This window comes from Lygodium microphyllum, chromosome 11 (assembly GCF_053477565.2).
Source record: "Lygodium microphyllum isolate KBCC chromosome 11, Lygodium_microphyllum_v1.1.10, whole genome shotgun sequence".
In the NCBI taxonomy this organism is placed as follows: domain Eukaryota; kingdom Viridiplantae; phylum Streptophyta; class Polypodiopsida; order Schizaeales; family Lygodiaceae; genus Lygodium; species Lygodium microphyllum.
The window spans coordinates 107,531,195-107,549,014 of record NC_141145.1 but is presented as its reverse complement, the minus strand read 5'-3'; the positions used below and the strand labels follow the sequence as shown (position 1 = coordinate 107,549,014).

The 17,820-nt window shown below is 41.4% G+C and overlaps 1 protein-coding gene across 10 annotated transcripts in view; it reads left to right on the top strand.

Annotated features, from left to right (window-relative positions):
* LOC148029206 (calcium-transporting ATPase 4, plasma membrane-type-like) overlaps positions 1-8,746 on the top strand; it is a 235,347-nt gene extending 226,601 nt beyond the window's left edge. For 9 of the 10 annotated variants that reach the window (XM_087687972.1, XM_087687970.1, XM_087687971.1 and 6 more), the window contains 9 exons: positions 971-1,108; positions 1,225-1,325; positions 4,852-4,897; positions 5,018-5,089; positions 5,273-5,368; positions 6,415-6,522; positions 7,451-7,542; positions 7,629-7,720; positions 7,871-8,746. In XM_087687972.1, coding sequence (XP_087544098.1) covers positions 971-1,108; positions 1,225-1,325; positions 4,852-4,897; positions 5,018-5,089; positions 5,273-5,368; positions 6,415-6,522; positions 7,451-7,542; positions 7,629-7,720; positions 7,871-8,112 — 987 coding nt within the window. In that variant the 3' untranslated portion in view covers positions 8,113-8,746. The remainder of the gene's footprint in view (positions 1-970; positions 1,109-1,224; positions 1,326-4,851; positions 4,898-5,017; positions 5,090-5,272; positions 5,369-6,414; positions 6,523-7,450; positions 7,543-7,628; positions 7,721-7,870) is intronic. The other variant, XR_015692390.1, reaches the window with a different exon arrangement.
* Positions 8,747-17,820: the final 9,074 nt, after the last annotated feature.

Sequence of the window (17,820 nt, the reverse complement as noted above, 5' to 3'; positions counted from 1 at the left end):
CACTAACAAGGACTTTGAAGCAGTGTGAAACAGAACAAGATGAGTCTAGTCAATGTATTGTGCTTCAAGCAATCACATAGTGCTTGCTGCACAGAACATCTGGAGTACCAAAGGCCTAGTGATATGATGTGTGTCCATGCAAGAAAATATCAATAGTAAGAGGCACTCAAATAGCCCAAATTGTGTTCCAGGATGCTATTGTGGAAACAACAGTGCTGGTGGCCAGAAATATTGTTAAGAAAAATGTGATGGGAGGTCGTCAACCAAACTCAATTAAACCCGTACGTTTTTCCCCAGCAAAACCTGATTAGCTGGATAGATAGTTCCTCTAAAGACCAAGACTCTTAAATGCCTTGATCCTAACATCCTATATAATTCTTGACAGCAAAGAATAGATACTTACTGGTATGTAATTCTGTGTTTTGGTCCCATCCCTCATCTGTGGGCTTGTGGGCATCACTATTTTGGGCAATGGAAGATATACTCCAGGCAGCTCTCATAGGTACTACAGCAAGAGTCACATCAGGGATACCCCTAGGAAGTCTCACAGTTTGGCTTTCCCCAAGTTAGAGGGTAAATGGTCTTAGATCCCTACCCAGTTACTTGTATGATGGAGTGATGGAGATATTGGGCTTGTCAGAGGACACATGTTAGTGTTGCACAACAGGCTATCACAATCAATCACATTTTGATGTCTTCTGTAACTATTTTGATATTAACAAAAATCCTGTAATGAAAAAATGAACCACAACCCAGAGTTAATAATAGGTTTCATTGATGCTCTGCACCTGTAAAGACTTTTTAAATCACAGTCAAGAAGATGTTACAGTAACTTTCCAATTACAAGTACCAGACAATCCGAAAGAAATTTTTGTTCATCCAGAACTATTTGCAACAAAAAAAATTTCAGGTCCAATATATTCTCATGCATATTTTGCAAGTAATACTTGATGCCAAACATTTTGTGTAGGTTGTTAGATGGGGAAGGTCTGTATATTTCAATATTCAGAAGTTCATTCAATTTCAATGCACAGTTAATGGAGTTGCTCTTGCTCTGAACTTTATTGCTGCTATAGTGAATGGATCCGCTCCATTAACAGCAGTACAGGTTGGTTTTCAAAGTATAAAACCCGTAACTAGACTCTTGCACTACTTGAGTGGTTTTCCATGCTATGAAAGAGCATACCAATCTTGTTTAATATAAAATTCTGTTTGCTTACACAGCTTTTATGGGTAAACCTTATAATGGACACCATGGGAGCTCTTGCCTTGGCAACTGAACCACCAAATGAACGGCTGATGCATAAAAATCCCGTGGGAAAACGGTACTTTCACTCTTTTCAGTCCTACCTGGTTCAAATCAACATTGTTCTTAAAGATAATTGATTTTCCTAGCTGCATATCCTGTTTGACTTAGGGTCATAAGCATGAGGTTGTGGGCTTAGCTTCCTCGCCAGGTTCGATGTTGATGGCTCTTCTGAGGATCATGTGTCCTTGTCCAATGTAGTGTCCTCCCTGTCAAGAAACTGTTAAAGTTGCCTTAAATAGAACATTTGTGGTTTGAACAATTAGTTGTCAGACAGTAGCTTAGGGCATAAGAGTACGAATATTAAACACATCATGTACCATTAAGAAAACTAAGGCCAGTAAAGCCAATTAAGCCTGAAACTTTCTCTTTTTATATTGGGCACAGCCCTTGTCCACCATAAATTTCTAAAATATCTGTTCTTTCTATAATACAACTGTTCAGGTAAGCTTAGAATTACCAAGTGGATGTGATTCAGTATGTACTCAGAAAAAGTTTCCATCACCCATAGCCAGACATTTTGTACTATTTATTGGAATCAATGTCTGGAAATCACCTGAACAAGTGTGGCAGGAGCTCCAAATGGAAAGCAAGATATGTTAGAAGGGTACACGTCTCCAATAGTAGGAAGAAGTAGCATTAGCCATGTTGCATAATACAGAGCATTTCTATTCAAACTTTTATTTTCCTGGATCGCATTTAGTTTTTTCTTTCTTTGGATGGAGACATGAGTTGTTCTGTACATGGCTTTTATTTTAGGGTAGTCTTCCCTTACTCATCCAGCTTCTAGACTCTGTCCAACAAAAGGGGATATTTTGAGAACGTCTTTTTTATCCTAGGTGATCCTTATTTTATATCCGAATTGCTGCTGCATCTGCATTGTGAAGCATTTCAAAAGCTGTAGACTTGTCTTCCTCTTAACCAACTTTGCCTGGATGGGTTGAAAATCAGTCTCCATGTAACATTTGGATAGATGCAGCATCAGCTTCTTCCTGCAAAAGAGCATCAGATTTAAAATCATAGACCAGGATCTATTCTAAGTTTTAACTTCATTAAAAACTGTGTTAATTCAGTATGTCCAAGGAGTATCAGATTTAAAATTATAGACAGATCTATTTTAACTTCATTAAAAACTGTGTTACTTCGGCATATCCAGTTGCTCCAAAGGTAGAATTTCATCATCCAATTCCACAGAGGTGGGGGGATGCCATAAATTTCACCTAGTAATATCTCTTTCCAATTCAGTTCATTTGTCCATATTGCTTTGAAGATCACTAGCCATAAGAGGCATGCATCTCTTGTTGTATTACTTGTTTCCATAGGTTTTGGAACCTGTAGTTCCATTGTTTACTTGTCTGCCATCTTTTGTTCAGTTTGAAGCAGAGGGATATGTTTTCACTTGGGATGTCAGGGAGAGAGAGAAGAGGTTTGTTATCCTTCAAGGCATAGTCCTTTAGAGTTGATGGCCTGATTTAAGTTTAGATCTTCTTGCAGGTGTGGTCCCCAGAAGGCTGATCCACTTTTAAGCATCTGTATTCCGGTTGTCTTTATATTGAACTTAGTTTTCAGCTGATCATCGGGTCCCAGATGTCATCCCAGACTCTGATTCCCTTATTGTGTGCACATGTTAAAGGTCTTGTTGAGTTCAGGATGGCTGATGCAGTTGTAAGAAAAGCTAAACCAAATAGAGTCTTTAGAACTCCAGGAGAGTGTTAGGTTGGGGTGGAGGAAAGGGACAGCATGGGCTTATACAAGAACCAGGCTTCCCAATATCCCATATTCCTGTAGCCAGCTCAGAACAGTCTGTTGTTATAATTTTTTATTGGGCTGATTGACACAGTCAGGGGGCCTTGTTTCATTCTGGGCAGCTTTAAAATTGAAAGTTTGACACAACATTGTGCGAGAGGAATACCCAGACTTCCTATTATAGGCTTTCGGCTATGTGGCTGCCAGTTTAGTTGCTAGAGCTATGAGGTTTGGCAAGCCAAGTTGTACCTGCTTTTTGTTGTTGTACAGTCAAGAGTCCAGGATAATTTTGGGACTTTAAATTTGTCTCCTTCCTTTGACCAAAAAATTCTTGGCTAAACATTTTAGTTTCGAATACCTGACTTTTGGAGTTTCCAGCATGATAAAAAGTAGATTGTAGAGGGGACGATGATGTGTTTTTAATACCATGCTTCTTGCTGCCAAATTAAGCTGGAGCCCTTTCCAGTAACTTCTTTCTTACATTTTCTATCCCCAATCCCATCCATGTTTTAGAGTGATTCCAAAGCCCAATTGGGATTCCTAATAGTTTAAATACTTGTCCCTTACCAATCCCTTTGCAATATGCCTTAATAGCCAACTAGGTGGGTCTTCGATTACTCCTTTGATACCTATTTCGGCTGGGTTAATGACTAAGCCTGAGGCTCTACAAAATATCTGTTGACAATGGCAAAAGGAGGTGAGTGATGTAGGGTATTGACAGTGCCATTTATATTATCATCAAATCGGTTCAAATCCATATTTTTTTAATGTTATCCTTATCTATTTGTGGTTGAATTGACCATCCTAATAAGTCAAAGGCCATAGCAAACAGGAGTGGAGCCAGTGAGCATCCTTGTGTTATTGATCTTCTCAGGGGAAAAGAGCCTGTCATTTCTCCATTGAAAACAGGAGTGAAGCCAGTGAGTATCCTTGCATTATTGAACTTCCTAGGGGGAAAGAGCCTGTCATTTCTCCATTGAATGCAACTCTTGCTAAGGCATTCCAAAAAAGGGTTCCTACATACCTTATAAATCTCCTTCCCAATCATTTGTCTTGTAGGGGCTGAAGGATTAAGTCCCACTCAAGTCTCTGTCATAAGCCTTGTCAAAATCTATTTGGGAAACACTGATTTGTGGGCATATTCTATTCCCTCCTATAGAGAAATAGTGGAATCCAATATGAATCTCTCTTTATGAAACCTTTTTGTTCCTTTCTCATCCAATTACTAAGCTGACGAGATAATCTCCTACTAAGGGCTATAGCAAAAGCCTCGTAAGCTGAAATAAGGCATGTGATTGGCTTCCAATTGGTCAGTCTGTCTTTATAATCTCTCTTATGGATGAGTTTTATCACCTCTTCATTGATGTTGAAGGGGAGTGCCCCATATCTTAGGGATTCTTTGCGGACCATCAACAATGGCTGAATAGAAATTCTTTTGAATTCTTTAAAGGTTTCAATTTGGTAATCTGTCTAGACCAGGGCTTTTTCCTTTTGCTAGAGAGTCATCACTGATTTCTGTTTTCTGTGTTTTCCCCATCTAATATCCTAGCTAAGGTCTGTGAAACCACCCTTTTCCTTCTTCTTTCAATAGTGGCCTTGGTTACGATGGCTTCAGGCTGGCTGTGTCAAGGGGAACTAAGAATGCTTGAGAAGAAGTCTTTGGGTATATGTAGGTTTTCTGCATTATTTTGGGCTCTGGACTTGAGTTTGTCTCATGCAAGTGTGTCAAAGAATTGATCCTAGTGTGTCACATCATAAGATCTTAGAATGAAGTGATAACATTTGAGAAATACCTGCAGGGAGCCACTTATAACAAATGTGATGTGGAGAAACTTACTTGGGCAGGTGAATGCTTTAGAATGTTTAACCTAAACAGCCTAATTTGAATTTCTATTTGTACATATAGAATCCAAATTTGCTTACATGCTACTCATATGGTTTGTAATGTATACCTCATGTATGCAGTTGCTTTATCAACTTGCTTTGCTGCTAGTGCTACAGTTTCGAGGAAAAAAGCTCTTAGGAATCCATGATGATGTAAACAATATTTCTGTTCATAATGTATCATATTATAAGATGAGGTCAACGTTTACAACAGCTGGGCATATGATATGTTCTTGCACTGAAATCAAAGTGGTCAAGATGAATTGATTACAAATTTGTTCGGTATAAACTGAGAAGTTGTGTATTTATAATATTGAATGTGGATACATTCTACAGGATTCAAGTTCAACTGGAACAGGTCATGACCGTGAGTTAAGTCAGGCTGATAAAGAAATTGAGACTGTCATTTTTACTTCATTTGTTTTTTGTCAGGTAATGATGATTAACCTTTAGAAACATAAAAGATCTTAGTTTTAAGCATTCTGCATGCATAATCCAGAAGCCTTTAGGTGCCAACTTGAGTATCGACATGTCCTGGCTTTATAGCCCTATAGAGTTTATCTTCATTGAGCCCCTTGGGCAGGACCTTTTCAATTGAGAACGGCCAGTGACCTATTCCATTCTTATTTCCATGGTGTCTTGTAAGTTTACCCTGGTTTTCAAGACAGGGTTGGAAATAAAGAACTTGAAAAGTAAAAGAATGCAACAGAATATGTGATCTCTTTTTTCATCTTGAATCCGGATGGGATGACTTTGTATCTTTTATTTTCTGGCCTCAATTCTTTCATTGTTACCTTGTGATTATTTTTGCTGACACAGATCACCCTTGTTATTTCGAAATAGAAAGTTTTCTAAATTCAAACTGGCTCGCGCAAGATTTTCCAATCATATATGAGTAGTTTGATGACAATATTCAAGTATTCAATGAAGCCCTTTGTACATGAGTGATCCTCTAAGTTGTGCCACAGTCCAGACTTAACAATCCACTAGGAGGGTAACTATTCTTCTTGTTTTCTAACCAACCAGCTTCAAGCAAGAGGAGAATGCTTTTTGTAGTCTCTGTCCTCGTGCATGGGAGTGGGAGTGCTCTTCTATTTCATAAATTCGGTGTGCTAAGGGTCAGGCAACTTCATCAGCCAAAGAGCCACGCTGAATTGAGGTTAGGAAAAACATGATGAGTGCAACTGACTCAGGGAGTTTAAGGGTTTTATGAAGGGACTGGAATCGCACCCACTACAAGCAGTCTGAAAACCAAGATTGAGCCCATCTGGGAGTATCCGTGGTCATCAGAGAGACTTTGAATCCACAACCTCATAGTTGTGGCCTCATGCCTTCATCATCATCATCATCATCTAGCCTATCACTTCTAAGACTCCTCTTTTATATATTGTGAGTTTCCATTTTAATTAATAAATCTAGAGTATTACAAAACTTTATGCCGAATATAACTTTATATTGAACTTCCATTCACCTTCTAGGTATTCAACGAAATAAATGCAAGGAAGCCAGATGAAATCAATGTTTTCGCAGGCCTGTTGACAAGCAGAATATTTCTGTATGTGATTGTTTTTACTGTAGTGGTGCAGGTAAATTTTCTTTTCCACCTACACATAGAAGACCACAGCAATATTTCTGTTGTTTCATAAACACTTTGTACCTACCATGTTATAACATATGCACTTGTGAGCTTATGATCCCTCACCCGCTGACAAGGGCATTGTTTGACTTGCTTTGTTGTGCTACTATGTCACAATCAATTCACAATTGCAGAATTACATGCAAATTGTTTCACCCTTTGCAAATAGCACTTTGCAAGGATGACCTTTGTACCAAGCCTAGTCCCACTTAGTGTATAGATTTCACTCTTTGCCAATAACACTTCGCAAGAATGAACTGTGGCCCAAGCCTAGTCCCACTTAGTGTATAGGTGACCAACTGAACTTTTCTTTTTGTCGGTCTTAGCCCAGACTCTACCTATGTCTAAGGTTACCACTGATCTATGAAGACCATGCGCAATGGCCCTGCAAGAAAGTTAATTCTAGCTGGAGACAGTATTCTCTCCTTAACATAGCTCTGCGTCTAGATTTGCTGTCTGTGTATCAGTTTCCACTTCTATCCACAGCATCTCACACAGACATTTTCATTTGGTGTTCTATAGCCATTTCTGCTGAATACTGAAGATGAATGAATCCCTGCCAGCCTAGACTGCCCAATTTACTCTATTTCAGAGCTATGTATTAACACTCACGGTTAATGTAACCACATGTAATTTATTTGAACTGAAAACGTGCACAACTGAGCAGTTGATCACTAAAGTTAGACGTTGTTTCTTTGTTGGAACCATACCTAGTGGTACTGTCATTCCCTGATTCTGTAGCCCTTCATTTGTTGAAACAGTTTTGCATGCATAATCGTTCAAAGCAAATATGCACGTGTTCTGATATATGCTCCTGGTCTTACATGTTCATCTCTTGTATATTTTTTTCTCGTGCAACTGTTAACTCCTAACCACAGGTTATTCTCGTTGAGCTTTGTGGATCATTCACCTCCACTGTGCACCTCTCCTGGCATAGATGGCTTTTGTGTGTGGCCTTTGGTGTCTTTGGGTGAGTCTCACAATGCCTTCATCATGAACATGGGTCAGTCATAGCCCATGACCAAAATGGATCAAAAACGTAATGTTTGCCTGCAGCATTCCATGGGGAGCTGCACTGAAATTCATTCCAGTTCCAGAGCAACAAATTATAAACACCACACAGGAGCAGCTTGTATTTAGAGAAGGAGGTCATATACTTTTCTGCAGATTTTTTTAGAGAAAAATTCTTGCATGGAAACTGATTATCCTTTGCTTCAATTATATTCCACTGCACAAGCCATTCAACACATCTGCCAAGTCATCATGAACTCAGAGTTCCAGTTTTGACATGGCTACAGGAACTGTAATGTCTATGATGCTTCGTCAGAGCAGTCAAAAAGTAGACCTCCAAAGAAGCAGGTCTGTTAAGTCCACCAAGTTTTATGCAGAGTTTCAAAGTGATGGCAAAGAGCCTAGTGAGGGGTCTCCAAATTGCCTCCTACGGTTGTGGAGATCGTTGTCTCCATCAGCATCAGCACCTACTGCAAGTAATGATGCAGATAATCCAAGTAGACGATGCAGGAATGAGGCTTGGAAGTGACACAAGATGTTTATTTCATCAGGCTTTACAGCAAGACTTCAGAGTCTCAGCAATCAGTAGATTCTGCTGCCAAGGCACTCTCTATGAAAGGTAGGCATAATTGTGGCCTTCATCAATGGCAGCAAAAAGAAGAGCCTGCATGTTACAGGACTTGGAAAACAAGAAAACAAGCAAGTTGGAACTTGCATCTTGTTTTCGTGTAAGAACCCATCATGTCCTTTGGAAAGAACACATGTACAAGCCAAGAGGAGCAATGGTTGGACTAATGCATCAAGTTGTGAACAGTCAAACGTGCCCTTTTTTGTGGGGAGCTGATGCTTCATTACATCAAGACCAGAAATGCCCAAATTTTGCTTCTAGCTGGGTTGTTTGAGAGTTGCAGTATCAAAGACTTCTCTACAGTCTGCTGTTGATTTCCTCTATGTGCTTTAATTCAGTGATGCTTTTGTAATGCATCCTCCCATGTGAGTTTCACACAGTTAAAAGGTCAAGACAAGCAAACTAGTGTGAAGAGAGAGGGAGAGAGTGAGATAGAGTATTCACGTAAAGCATTTTGCAAAGCCATAAAAAGCCTTTAACCTTTCCAATTTGCAAGTTCTCAGATTTTGTAAAATTTAAGAACATTCTCTTCAATTTTGACCATCACTTGAGATTAAACATTTGTCTTTCATGAACACTGGAGTGTGTCTGTACGTGCACATGCACACACAAGAATGGAGGGCAGATTTCTATATCGATGTTTATGTCATCTTTTCTTTCATGTACATTAAAATATCATTTCTAAGGCTGTTAGACATTGCCTGAGGTTGTTCCTAAAGCACAGTTTTTTCAACTAGACAAATCAAGTACAGTTTTTGTATATAGATGCATGTATGTCGTACTATACACATGCCTTTTTTTTCCCTCGCAATAAGTAATTATATTAATTACAAAAAAAAGTACAGGATAACAAGATTATAAAGTGCAGGGTGGCTCTAGGCCATTATGTATGAACCACATACAACGGATTCAGGGAGCAAGATGGAAGTGCAAGAGGCACCCCAAGACTAGACAAGCACAAAGGACCAAGAGTTTTGATGGGATTTTTTCGCATGGGCCTATGCCTTTGCTGCCAATGTCTCCGGTACACCCCCTTCAAAGAAGTCCCCTAGCACTACAAAAGGGTTGGACATCTGATGTTTGACCCGTAAGGATGAAGGCACATTGGCAGTGCAGGGTGGAACCTGGATACTTGCAATCCCATGGAGTGATGACTCTTACCAGTTGCATCAAAGGCAAGCTGGGCTGGATGGTCACAGGTGCATTGTGGTTGCCGTCGCTTTTTGGTGGACTGCAGATCCTCTCATTCGGGACCACGGGCACGTGGCAGTTGGCTCAATTGCTGCTGTTGCGATTGTTGTTTGGAGGTCAGTGGGTCTTTGGCAGTATCAGGAACTCAAACAGTAGGTGCATCAACGGATTCGTCTCGGCAATGCGAGTAACTGCAAAGAAGGGTCAGTGAGTAGTGGTGTGGATGTCTCCACTTTTCCCTTATTGTGTCGTCCATCCTTGTGTTTCTAGATCTGAAGAAGGGGTTGGTTGCTTGCCTTTGACTGATTGGGCTGAATAATCCACTGCTCTGTAGAAGGTGGGGGCACGATCTAGTCCTTGTTGATGGGCTGATCCACCAAGGTACTCTTTCTGTCTCAACATTCGGCCATGACATGACTCGGTTGACCACAAGAGAAGCTGTGGCTAGCCAAAGTACCCACTTGAGCCAAAACCAAAGAGGCCACATGCCACCACAATGGAGGTGTAACCAGTTGGGCCTCTCTTTGGAGGTATCTCATAGCATACACAAAGGATTGCAGTTTGTTGCCTTGAGACTTGGACACACCAGCGCATGACCCACTGCAGCCATTGCATCCTTCCGAAGGAGCCAGTAAACAACCGGGCAACTCTCCACTTCCACCCATATTGGATATGCCTTCTCAAGCAAACATTGGAAGTTTGCCATTGGACACCATGGAACAATATGCGCCAACTGTTTATCAAAGAAAAGAGGTTGTTGATTGAGAAGAAAATCCCATGCCGAAGTAGAAAGGAGCACAACCTTGAAGAAACCACGCAATCCAGCAAATATCTCCTTGACACTAACTCTGAAGAAGTGATGTGAACCACCGATATGGTTAGCATGGGGATCCGTCCAGTGAAGAAAAGAATGATACCTTGCACATGAAGAGTAAAAAAGAAGCGAATAACCTCTTGAGTATTGACTTGTGTATCCAAAATCTCTTCTTCCTCACAGGTAAGAATCAGCGATGATTGTGTTCAACAAACTCCTCAAAAGAGAGATTGCAAACTCACGCAACTGTTCCCAATTTGGTTCTTGCAAATCCTGGGAAGTCAAGGCCACCTAAGCATAAGAGCAAGGTGGAGAATCACTCCAGACATGGATCTCCAAGGCAGCAGTAGACTCATCATGGAGAATCTGCATTTGACAGATGGTTGAGCATCCGAGGGGAGCGGAGCCATCTCATCAGTGCAGAGCACCATGTCTTCTTTCACGGCATCTTCCACATCCATGTCTAGAGCCAAGGCTGTAGCACCTTGCTCCATATTGTTCGAATTCAGATCCACCATTAATAAGCGGGTGCATACATCGTCAAGACAAATCATGGGTTGAGGATGCCATGTATGCAGGGCGGACAGATGACACGTAGGCAAGGGCCTGTCTCTCGCTTTCTGACTCTATTTGTATCTACACAGGTTGCACAGATTTTGCAGAAGGGCACGTGGCAGTTGGGTTCGGGGCCAGCAGTAGGCGTGTAGGCCTGTGTTGCCGATTGGTTGAACAAGAAGTTTCTGTGTGTGTGTGTGTGTGTGTCTCGGCCTTCAGGAACAAGCTAGCGTGCAGGGGAGGATATAGATGGGCTGGAAACTGGAGGCTTCCAAATCTGTGCAACCTCAGAGACACATCAAACGGAGTGTGCCAGGCACAAGTGCGCACAGACTAGCTTCTCTCTCTCTCTCCCCCTCTAATGAGGAATTTATAATATATCAAATCATCTCCTCTCTCTCTTTCTCCCGCCCCGCCCCGCCCTGCCCTGCCTCGCTCTCGCCCTGTCTCACAACGCCCCGCTTCTCCCTCTCCCTTGCCCCTTCCTTCCCTTGTCCATGTTCAACTATCCACCTAATGACCAAAGTGACGAAATTATAGAGGGTATGAGGATGCCATTAATAATAAGAATATACTAGGCGCTCCGCGCCTAGACTCGGCGGGCGCGATTTTTGAAAGGGGGGGTGCTGGACGCGTGGCACCCGCCCCCGCGTTCTCTTTCTTTTTTGTGGGGGAGGTGGGGGATTGCCACGTGGCACCCGCCCCGCACCTAGAAAGATTATCATTTTATGGTCGAGCAAGTGCATGAATTTATAGCTTTCCTAGCTTGAGTTACTTAATTTTGCATATGGGATACATTGCATACATTTGCATGTTACCTCTTTGGTTGCCACCTCGTCCATCCTTATCCATCCACTCATAAATCTCGTTAATATGCTTGCTTCATATGCCTACACATCAAATATGCTAACAAACCCCTCCTTGATGCCTAGTCGGTCATTATCAATTGCCATTGTCATCCACGAATGTGATTACAAAATAAGATTGCCCCTTGCAACGTCTCTCGCCACCCCCCCTCCCCCTTGTGTTGTGTGTTTGAAACAAGATGTAAGCAAATGACATTGGACTACATAGGAGTTTGTTCTCTTGGCTACATCATTGGTGCCATAAATGGAAATTATAATTGTGGGATTTTTAATCTAGAATAGGTATCCATTGGATGGAGATACATCATTGGTTTCATTTGATTTAGATACACAATGATTTTGAAGTAGCTTGTCTACATAGTTTGCTCGATTGGAATGGCATTCTCTTTCGAATTGGCCAAAGCATCTACAAATCGTACATCGATATTTGCCTTTGTTTTTACAATTCTTTTCTTCATGATTAGTAAATTCGCAATAATTTCATTTTAGCTTTTTCTATATTGATGAAGACATTGTCAAGGAGTAGTGGTTGTAGTACTTCGAGTGGATTTAATCTCTCTCTCTCTATATATATATATATATAGTAAGAATGCTTGAATGATATGTAACTTTAAATCATCCAAATTCAATAATGTTTTGACTAAATTATGATAATCGTCAACATCATAACTTGCTAATAAAATAAATTTGGCCTCATCTTCATCAAGTGTTCTTTTTAGAACAACCAAATGTTATTTAATATCATTATACTTGTTTAAGTGACTTGGGAGATCCTCTTTTGGGTTGAGCTTCAAATTATGGAGTTCTATTAGAAATCTCACATTGGAGTGCTTAAATTTAGTGTTGAAAACTTTGTTGAGCTCCTCATATGCTAACTTTACACTTAGAATACAATCAATGTGGTGTATGTATTCATCGCCCAAGCATATTGTAATGTATCTCAGTGTTTTTCCATTGCTTTTTCATATTTTTTTCTTAAGGTGGTTGTTTTGTATCTTCCAATGATGATATCGCATACTCTCCATGTAAGAAATATCATTTTGGATTGCCAAGTGTAGAATCTTAATCCTATGAATTTATCAACTATATTTTGAGTTTGATATATTTGCTTAATGGAGAGGTCTTACTAGGTTATTTCCCATGGTATTGTCTAATTCCATTACGAAATAGGATTTTCCAAAGATTAGATGTGCATGAAGAAGAGTTAATTTTGAGATAAACGAATTTCATATAGTTGTGGTGTAAACATAACTTACAAAATTCAGATTAGTTTAGGATAGCTAATGTGAACGTGAGCTGAGGGGTTAACCAATTTAGAGAATGCCAATTGAAGAGGGGCTTTATGCTAATTATTTCAAGGAAATAGTATGAAAATTACTTCATTTATGAAGGTTAGTAACCTTAGCTAGTAAGAGAAGCCTTATCTCTTAGAGCAATTAGTTGTTTTTCAAATAGCATTGATTTCGGTAGAACCTTTATGTGCCTTGGACTGGTCAACCATGTGTAGGATGCCCTCAATCAACAAACGATGGAGAATGTGAAGCAGTAAGCCGAGATTAATCTCTTCTTCGTCTCTATCAAAAGGTGCCTCTCTACTTGGCTTCACAAGTCGGTCCCCAAGTTTTGATGGAAGCAAGCCTTGCACTTTACTTGAGCATCCCCCTTAAGCAAAGTCTATGCTTCCTATAAGCAATCCCCTTGCTTCAAGAGCCAGAAATCCTTGGAGTAAAAAATTGAATAGAGAGATAATTGAACCGAACCAATATACCTTATGAAAATGCTTGAGCAAGTACATAAATTTATAACTTTTCCAACTTGAGATACTCACTTCTCTATGCTTATGGGATACATTGCATGCATTTGCATGTGATCTCTTCGGCTACCACCTGATCCATCCTTATCCATCCACTCTCATAAACCTCATTTGTATGCCTATGCATCAAATATGCTAGCACTTGCGTCTCGCCATGCGGCCTGTCCACCTACACTCAACCTTGACCACTTGCACTCTGTCCAGACACCTGGGCCCCACCTTGTATCCCTTGCCCTTGCCTTGTATTGCATCCCTGCCTCGACCCTATCTTGCCCTTTACAACATTTACTTGGTGGGCCTATACTACTTTGCCTCTCCCATCTCTCTTGCCTTGCCCTATCCACCTATGCCTTACCTTGCACCCTTGCCCTACATCTCTTGCCCCTACCTTATACTACATCTTAGCCTTTATGGTCACCTCTTGCCACATCCTTTGCTACCTAACCACGTGACCTCTTGCTCTCGCCTCTAGCACCCATCCCCCACCCTATTCTAGCTTCGATCCTTTGTTAGCATTCTCGCTTCACCCCCACCAACCTTGGACCACTTGAACTTAGGAAAAAATGTATGTCTACTTAAACCAAAGTAAAATTTGACACCAAGCTAGACACGCTAGAGAAACCAATAAAGACACTAATCTTCAATATTAAAAAGAATCTTGAACAATATGATCAACCAAATGCTACACGGCTTACTCAACAAGATCACAAATCTCAAGAATGAGGCCAAAGAGTGAAGGAATGAGAAAGCGACCATGTTAAAGTCCAACAACTAAAAGAGAATATTGTAGCATTGCATGTGATCTCTTTGGTTGTCACCTCATCCATCCTTATCCATCCACTCGTAAACGTCATTCATATGCCTACTCATCAAATATGCTAGCACTTGTGTCCCCCCATGCAACTTGTCCACCTACACCCCACCCTGACTGCTTGCGCTCCATCTTGACGCCTAGGCTCCACCTTGTATCCCTCACGCCTACTATGTCTCGCATCCCTACCTCGACCTTGTCCTACCTTGTAGTACAACATTTGCACCTGAGCCTTGTCCCACCCCTCCTCTCTCGTCTTTGTCTCACCTTGCCCTATCCACCCACACCTTGCATGCACCCTTGCCCTACATCTCTTGCCTCCACCTTGTACTACATCTCAACCTCGATGGTCATGTCTTGCCACGTCCTCTGATACCTAATCGTGTGACCTTTCTCGTCCTTGCCCCTAGCACCCACACCTTTCCCTTTCCTAGCTTCGATCCTTCACCAACATTCTCGCTTTCACCCCCACCGACCTTGGATCACTTGACCCTAGGAAAAAATGTCTCTATATGCTTGAACCAGAGTAAAACTTGACACCAATTTGGACATGCTAGAGAAACCAATGAAAGCACTAATCACCAATATTTTTTTCAAAAACTATGGATAATATCATCAACCAAGTGCAAGGCGGCTTACTTTTGACAAGATCACAAAACTCGAGAATAAGGCAAAGAGTGGAGAAATGAGAAGGCAACCATGTTAATGGAAATCCAACAACTAAAAGAGAAAATTGTGGCATTGAAGAGCACCAAGCGAGAGGAAGGGGAGATCTAAGAGGACACAATCATGGTGATAAAGGAGCAAATCTTCAAGGCGGTGGATGTTAAGCTCAAAGCCATACAAAAAGGGTGGGTAGAGGTAGGGAAGAAAAACATAAAAATGAAGTAGAGGAAGACAAAAAAGGAGGAAATGCACATCATGAATGCCACACTCGAACAAGAAAGAATAAGACAAGCAAGGCGATTGAACATAAGGGTTAATGGTATACTCGACCAAGAGGGCTCATCACTTGAGGAGGATGGTAAGAATCTATCCATATGCTTAGGATACAAAGAGGAAGATGCAATCCCCTTTACCAAAGACTACAGAATTGGAAAAGAACTACAAAGGTGCACACTCATCTTGAGGTTTCAAGATTGAGGACCACCGAATCAATCGTGGGATGCCACGAATTATCCTGACAATCAGCTACTTTGGAGGAATAACTTTGAAACATATCAGCTATGCGCAACTCCAAATGATTGACATATAGAACAGCCTGTAAGACCACATCCCCCACATACCATGCCATATCTACCTCATCTGGAATTAACAAATCTCCTCGGAGATACATATATGACATCAACATGGTATCTAGCGTGACAGAATCTTCAAAGACCATTTTGACTACCTCTGTCAACAACTCAGCAGACCAAGCCCCACTCCAGCCATCCTCTGGAAAAGGTAAATCCATCGTGGAAAGCTTCATATAGAAAACCAACTTCTGTAAGTGGTAGTGGACAAAGAAAGAATGGTCTGGTAAGACAAAGTCCTGAAACTGCTCAAAGGTAGACCATAATAAGTCCATTCTGGACTGCAATCTTTCCACTTTATCTTGGAATAGAGGGCACAAAGTAGCCTGTCTCTGTAGGGCAGCCAAGTCCTGCTGTGAAAGAGAAGGAATTAATGGAACAGGAGGGCTTGGAGGAACAGAGCGGGACTTTGCAAGCTGATCTTGCAACTGCTGGATTTGGAAGGCTTGGTTGGCTACTGTGTCATTAGCAGTCTGTAAAGCTAAAAGCTTGTCATCTAAAAGAACTTGGAATTCTTTCGCTTCGCTGGACATCCTCTCCTTCTCTGCTGAAAGGCTAGTAACATGTGACTGAGCCTCGAATAACTGGGTCTTCAATGAAGAAATCTCATCGCTTTGAGTGGCAACCAGTTGGGTTTGCTGTTCCATTTGCTTAAATAAATCTGCTAGGGTATCCTTAGCAGAAGCTAACTCAGATGTTGCCTTATGCAACTGGTCCTTAGACTGCATGAGCTCCTCATAGAAAGATGCGTACAGCTGTTGAACACAGGCTGTCACTGACAACTCAATGGAACTTTGAATATCCTTGCAGAGGAAAGGAATGGCATCTCCTGAGACGAGACTGTTCAGGGAAGGAACTGATATCTCCAAGGATCCTTCTCTATGTGCTCGGAACAGGTTATTGCAAGTGAGATACCCAGGGAGTTCACTGCCAGAAGTAGCAGGGACAGGCACTGAGGGAAGTACAGCAGGGGCTTTATCCGCTATCCGTTTCAAGCGTTTACGTTGTATGACCAGGGGAGGCGGAGAATCATCATCCTCTATGTCAATGGGTGCTGACTCTTCTGAAGGTGGAGGAGGAGGTACTGGATCTGATGGAGGAGATGGAGGCACGGTCTTCTGTAAACCTGAATAGGTCAAGAAGGCAGACAAATATGATCCATAGGTAACATTACCCCGCGTGACTTTAACAAAATGCTGATCCATTTTAGTAAGGAGGTAAGTGCTCCAATCAATAGCAACTCCTTTCAGCACCATCCTGGAAGCTGTGAAAAGCTCTTTGGACAAATAGTGGGATGGCGTTTTGGCAGGCATGAACCTATCCTGAAGGAACTGACACATCGTCTTCCATACGGGATCAGTAATCATAGAAAAGGAAACTCCTGAAGAGTTTATCACCTTCTTAACATCAAGGACTTCCCTTGTCTGCTTCTGCAACAGCTTCAGAATCTCTTCATTAGAGAAGAGCTGACGAGTGGTCACAAAAGGTTCTCCTTTGAAGGGTAAAGATAGAGCCTTCCCTAGGCCTCGAGATGTCAAAGTCATAGACATGCCTTGGACTACGCCTGTCTTCTTGCTGTAAGAGGCCAGGAACTCATCACATAACGATGGATCCTCTGGAAGCAATGGAAAAGGAGTGGCCACAAAAGCAGCAAGTCCTGCCTTCGTGAGGGGCTCAAAAGTAAGTAGGGACGAGTAATCCCTACTAACTAGTGGGACGTACTGGATAGGGGGAGGAGCATGAGAAGGCGCCATTCAGATGATTATACACACACCACAAACACAGACAATCAAGGAGAATGCCTGCAAAGCAACAGACAAAAACCAAGGATAAGAGAATTACCAATCAAACGTGACACGACCTACTAACCCTAAGCAAACCACATCGTAGAAAAAATTTGACATGACCTTGAGACAAATGCAACCGAAAGCTTCATGCGATGCATCAGACAAACACCCTGAACCCCGTATCAGGCAATTAAAAAAAAACTGCATACCGTACCCGTAACCGTAACTAAGACATGAAACCAAAACCATACCATATCCGACACATATCAAAACTACATCTGTGATAGAACCAAGACTGGACCATGAAAAATAACACTAAGGACTGCGTATACCCATCCCACGAAACGCTTCATTAAAAAGGGAATTAAGTGCAGTGAGGGGGGATTAATTTAATGAAGGGTTGATTGTAATCAATTATTAAAAATGGGTGAATTTTTATTAGGTGATAAACCTTAGCAAGAAAACGGCGGTTCCTTA